The 6,641-nt window shown below is 30.4% G+C and overlaps 1 protein-coding gene across 1 annotated transcript in view; it reads left to right on the top strand.

Annotated features, from left to right (window-relative positions):
- Nucleotides 1-6,641, top strand: part of LOC123013019 (protein big brother) — a 57,984-nt gene that overhangs the window by 47,893 nt on the left and 3,450 nt on the right. Inside the window, exon 4 of the mRNA XM_044411305.1 lies at nt 1,169-1,239. Coding sequence (XP_044267240.1) covers nt 1,169-1,239 — 71 coding nt within the window. The remainder of the gene's footprint in view (nt 1-1,168; nt 1,240-6,641) is intronic.

Here is a 6,641-nt window from a genome sequence, read left to right as displayed (position 1 = left end):
ACAAAATCTTAAGTTCGATAGTTTATCACAGAAAAGTCTCTCTTGTGTCGATACGACTTATTGTTTTTGAATAAAATTAATTTAAAATTTATGTTACACACCAATACAACATTCAAATAAATCAGAATTTACAGAATAATAAAAGCAAGAAATTCATATTTTTTAATCAACCTCAACTAATTAACATTACATTACAGTAACAATAATAACATTAATTAAACGATTTTGCCTAAACCTAAAGGAGTTGTTCAAAGTGACCACCATTTAGGTCAATGCATAACTAAAGAAACTAGAGCCAAAATCAAAATAGATAGGGTATTTTTTTACCCTAAACCCCACCAGTTTCGGACGCCCCTGATTAGAAATTTTGACATTTGATGTTTGAATTCGTTTAGGTGTATAAAGATTATCATCTGTACCAAATTTTGTAATTTTATCTTAAATGGTTTCTGAAATATTAGCAAAAACCTATTTTTTCAGGGAGTGTACCTCCCTTACCAAGCATTTTTCGATACATGTTTATAGGAAACTTTTGTCTTAGAATTGAATATCCTATCACCTGGTTAAATTTGTAGCAATAAAAATGGAGCACCCCGTAGAATAGATATTAAAATTTACCCGAATTTACCTTATTTTAAAGTTTTAAAAAAAGACATTTTTTTGTAGTTTATTTTCTTATTGATTTTTATGTTTCAGAAATATTTAAAAATCTCCAGTGGTGATTGACTTTGTTATTTAAATAAAATGTAATCGTAAGAAAAACAAAAAAAATATTTAAGGTTTATGAGAAAATAACAATTTTGTTCTTGTTCCTCCACCTTTAGGTCTCAATTTCGCATTTCCGGAAGCAGCAGCCGTCGTCGCCGAGATCAGTCATCAGTCAGTCAGTCAATCAATCAATCAATAACCCGAGTCATTAAAAGCAATCATCGTGTCTGGAATGCACATAGATGGAAATCGCTCCGACACAACAATGACAATAAACTCGGCAATATGCATAACATACTCCTGACAGCTTTTTTGTTGTATAACAGCGTCCGTTCTAACGAGCATCGAGGGTGGCATCGAGGGGCGCGACCCTCGCAAATTAAAGCCCGACCCCGTCTCTGATGTGTATTAGAATTAGAGCCGTTTCGGAGACCTCCCTAAAAAATCTCTCTTGTTTCAGTTGAGGATGTCGAGCAATCTGCACCATGGACACCATGGGCCCGTCTCGGCGCGCTGCCACGGACCCCCAAGGTAACAATCAAAAAATTTCATCAAAAACTTGTCCTCGCTTTAATTTATCTTAGGGCCAGGAATGGGGATATCTAAAGACACGATGTAAAACAAAACGGCCCCGTTAGTGAGGCCAGATAGCGCAGTTGTTCCTTTCCCGTTCAAGTTTTAAGAGCAATGAGATAAAAAAAATGGCTAACGGTTGAGCAAAACGCAAATAAAAAAATATAGAGCATCAAATTCTCAATAATAAGAGATAAAGGTAATGCAAAAATTTTATTGAAAACTATATTTACTTAATTTTTTTTAAACAATTAGCAATTTGCGCCCCGTCTCATATTTCTGAAAATGCTGCGAATACGGTTAAAGAAACAAGAGAAATATAAAAAAGAAAGTTGTAAAGAATAATAATTTTAAGAAAAAAGTCCGGGAAAGATATATAGTTTAGGTCCTAAAGACGTTCAAAGAGGCTCAAGTGACGAAAAAGAATAAGATCTATAATTTTTGTCTGGGCTACATTTTTTTTATAAAACTTACCATTTTCGAAAAAAATCTAAAAAACCTCAAATTTTGACGTTTGACCCCGAATAACTTTTTTAGCACACATGGGATCGATGGGGACTTTTGACACTTTATTCCTAATGGTGTACCCAAGGTCTCGACCAAAATTTAGCTCTGTCGGAATTTTTGTTATTTGAAATGTCTATTGTCACCGGACTAGTTAGTAAGGCCAGATAGCGCAGTTGTTCCTTTCCCGTTTAAGTTTTAAGAGCAATGCAATAAAAAAATGGCTGTATTTACATAGCGGTGAGCAAAACGCAAATGAAAAAAATATAGACAGATAGGAGCATTAAATTCTCAATAATAAGAGATAAAGGTAATGCAAAAATTTTATTAAAAACTATATTTAAAAAAATTTCAAATATTTAGTAATTTGCGCCCCGTCACACATTTTTGAAAATGCTGCAAATTCGGTTAAAAGTACAAGACAAATATAAAAAAAAGTTGTAGAGAATAATATTTTCAAGAAAAAAGTCGGCGGAAGATACCTCTATCCCTTCAATTGTTTAGGTCCTAAAGACGTTCAAAAACGCTCAAGTGACGAATACGTGTCATTTTTACCGGTGGTCAAGAGACAAAAAATTAATTTAAACCTAAACAGTTGACGATAGAGATATGGTCTCGTGGACTTTTTTGTAGGAAATTTAATTCTCTACAACTTTGGTCCCTACACTTTTTTTGTATATTCAACCGTATTCGTAGCGTGCTCAAAAATATCGAAAACAGTATTATAAACAATTAACAGTTTGCGTTCCGCCCAATATTTTTGGGAACGCTGCGAATACGGTTAAAGATACAAAAAAAGTGTAAGAAACAAAATTGTAGAGAATAAAATTTGCTACAAAAAAGTCCGCGAGACCATATTTCTATCTTCACCGGTTTAGGTTTAAATTGCTTTAAAGTGTTCCTCTGGCACTGAATCACTAGTGAAAATGAAACGAATCCGTCGCTTGAGCGGCTTTGAGCGTCTTTGAGGCCTAAACCATTAAAGATAAAGGTATGGTCTTGCAAACTTTTTACTAGAAAATTTTATTCTCTACAACTTTCTTTCTTACATTTTTCTTGTATCTTCAACCGTATTCGCAGCATTTTGAAAAACATGAAAGGGAGCACAAATTTTAAGTTTTAAATATTTTTTTTCTCATACAGGGTCCCCAGCGAGTTGAAAAAGTCCATTAGTGACCTTTAAATGGTAAAATTAAAAAAATATATAGAACATTGATAGAAACTAATCTAGTCCATCGCCTAAAATTATTTTCAACTATACAGCGTGTCCCGAAAATAAGTTACAAACTTGTGTTTTATTAAATGAAACACCATGTGTTTATTAGCGTTTTTGGATGTAGATTTTTATGACAATGTTTTTAAGCTAATTTTTTTTTTTGGTCGATTTGCTTAGTTTTAAACATAAGACAGTTTTTTTGAGGAAAACATGCACTTTTTTATTTTTTTATTTTATTATTTATTACACAAAAACTGAGACATCTAGAAATATTTTTTTTACTACCGCAAAGAAGAAGCTATAAAGTTGTAACATTTTTTTAGTGTGTTGCATTTACAAAAATAAAAAAATAAAGGCGTTTGTTAAAAGTTCAATAACTAAAAAAAATTAAATGGATCACCCTATTAATTGTTTTTGCATTTAAAAGATTATTAAATTGTCTTTCTAAAATTATGTAAATACTTTTAGGTGTTTATCAATAACTAAAAAGATATTTAACGTTAAACATTAAAAAATAATTACTATTGTTTCAGTAGTCAAAAGGTGCACAGTTGCACAAGAGAAGAAATATCACTCAAAAATCACATTTGTGTTAAACTGAATCTATTATTCTTTATTTTTACAATAAAATAATTCGAATTTCAGTATTATAAGTGATCTATGGTTGCTATAATATCAACATTGCTCAGATATTAATAGGGCATTGTTGTTACAATTAATATTGAATGCTAAATATCTTTACATTCATCAATTCTAGACATTAAAAGTTTTTTTTTGGATCGACAATTTATCAATCTATTAGATGCAAAAATAAAAAATTAGGGGTTCCATTTAAATTTTTTTAAGTTATTTAACTTTTAACAAACTTCTTAATTTATTAATCTTTACAAATGCAAAACACTAAAAAATTGCTACAGCTTTAAATTCTGTACCTTGTTCTTTGCAGAAGTAAGAAAAAAATTGTTATAGCTGTTCTAGTTTTTGTGTAATAAATTTTTAAAAAGTGCATGTTTTCGTCAAAAAAAACGTCTTATTTCTAAAACTAAGCGAAATCGACTAATAAAAGTTTAACGTAAAAACATTGTTTTAAATGGCTACATCCAAAAATGCCAAGAAACAAATGGCGTTTCATTTAAAAAAAAACACAAGCCTGTATTTCTCGTGAAACATCTAGTCGTTCGTTTTTCACGGCTTATTAGAAATGTAAAGCTCAACATTTTTGCATTTTTTTTTTAATTAATTAATTTAAAACGATTTTAAACTGAGACGGTAAAACGCTCTAAACTCCGCCGTACAACTTTTTTTGGGTCTAAAAAATCCATCAATTTTGTATCTCGTTTCGTCTCCTAGCCAGGAACTAAGTCCATTTTTTCTCATTTTTTTTTAACATAAATCCCGAAATCCGACCCTGTCATGCCCTAAACAGCTCAATTTCCCGGAATTTATTGGCATTTGCAGGTAATCCCGAGTCACCCTCGCCGAAAACTGTCCCAAACAGTGTCAATTTCTGTTTGCATTCAACACAACTTCTTAATAGTAAATTCGCTTTTGTCGGACGATTTAAAATATCGCCCTTCCATTCACAAATTTAGACAACTTTAAACATATCAATTTCGTTGCGAGTGGGCCAGAGGAGTGGTGGTTGGGAACCTTCACTCTTGGTACCAAGAAAATGAGTGAGCGGTTGTGGAGCTTCAAAAAAGCTTTCAACATTGTGAAAGTGTCAGTACTTAGCGAATACAGTAGCTCTGAAGGTATAAAAACACGGTTCAAAGGGAACCTGATGGTGATTTTACCTGGAATGACAAGGGCTAAATGTACCATGTGACAAAACGAAAAATTCGAGATCATGTTTGTAGATGGGATGATAATGGAATCGTATAAATTTGTCTCAGGGGATGAGGGGCTCATTTGCATTTCGGGTCGAATTCGTTGCGCTTTTTGGCGAAGAGCTTTGACATATATTAACTTGTAAACAGATGTCAGGAATCATTAGGGCAACCCTCTCGCTATAATCACAACTGGAATAATACCGAAATACACAAAAAAGTGTGACAAAAATAAAAAATTCTAGTACCATTTTAATCGAAATGCATAAATAAATAAAACACACTAGAAAAATATGAAATTAGAAATAGAAACAGAAACAAAAAATTAAATATAAACGACAAGCATCACAAATTTCATTTTTAAAAAAATTTAAGATTATTTTTTTCCAAAATGATAAAGTCAAAAAGATAAACTAAAAAATCACCCTGTATGTTTCCTACGCTGTTTAAATTTTATTTCATTTTGTATTAAATTTGAGACTAACAAATGTGACAAAATAAACTATTAATATTACAACGGAAAAGGTGTTAAACGGTGAGTGTGACGAAAAAAATGCTTATGTACAAATTAAAGCTTATAAAAATTTCTACAAAACAATTTTTTCTTCTTAAATCACAATCAAAATATTAAATCAATTTTAAAGAACAATTTTTTTTGTCACATAATCGTAAATTGACAGCGAATAACTCGAAAATTATTTGTGATAGAAAAAAGCGAAAAACGCGATTTTGTGGAAAATTTTATAGTCTTCAATTTTGTACATAACCATTTTTTTCGTAACACACATCGTTTTCGTAATACAAGCAAAAAAACATGACGTTAAGTCGTTTATTTCCCAGCCCTGAAATCAAAAATTCTGTTCTGGGGTACAAATTTAAATCCTTTTTTTAACATTTTGAGTGCATTTGCAACAAAAATAAACAAAAACAGCTGAGGAAACAACCTCAATTTCATATTTTGTATGCAAAAAAGGCAAAAACATGGCAAATTTCATTTTAAAGTTTTAGAAATATTTTTTTTTCAAAAACATTTAATCTGAAAACCAGAAAAAAAGTACAATCTTGTGCACTTTTTGCTTTGAATTGCTTTTTGAGTTTTTCAAAAATAAATAAAAACCACTCGGGAAATATTAAAAAAAGTTGTAAAGTTGAGTATAGAAAAAAATATGATTTWTTGAAAAATATTTACTCACAAACAAATATTCCAAAAAATCACTCTGTAAATTAATGCGCTGTCTAAATCTTATTTTATTKTGTAATAAGTAAATATGGGATTCAAAATAGAAACAGAAACAAAAAATTAAAAATAAACGACAAGCATCACAAATTTCATTTTTAAAGAATTTTAAGATTATTTTCTTCCAAAAAAATTAAATCAGAAAATTAGAAAGTTTAATCTTATCCACTTTCGGCACAGAAATCAGGAACTAAAAAATCACCCTGTATATTTACTACGCTGTGTAAATTTTATTTCATTTTGTATTAAATWTGAGACCAACAAAACAAAATTGCAAGCTATTAATATTACAACTAAAAAAGTGCCATTTGATATTTTTTCGMTTGTATTCAAAAAACGATGAGTGTTACGAAAAAATGCTTATGTACAAAATTAAAGCTTATAAAATTTCCTACAAAACAGTCATTTCGTTTTTTTAAATCTTAAATCAATTTTGAGATATCAGCTAGCAAATTTACACTCTTTAAAGAACAATTTTTTTGTCCCACTTTGTCTCATAACTGACAACGAATAACTCGAAAATTATTTGTGTTACAAAAAAACAGAAAACACGGTTTTGTAGAAAATTTTATAA

The sequence above is a fragment of the Tribolium madens genome, unplaced genomic scaffold (genome assembly GCF_015345945.1).
Source record: "Tribolium madens isolate multiple individuals breed KSU strain unplaced genomic scaffold, Tmad_KSU_1.1 Scaffold_96;HRSCAF=242;Tcas5.2_LG5, whole genome shotgun sequence".
Taxonomy (NCBI): Eukaryota; Metazoa; Arthropoda; class Insecta; order Coleoptera; family Tenebrionidae; genus Tribolium; species Tribolium madens.
This window is presented reverse-complemented; position numbering and strand designations above follow the sequence as displayed.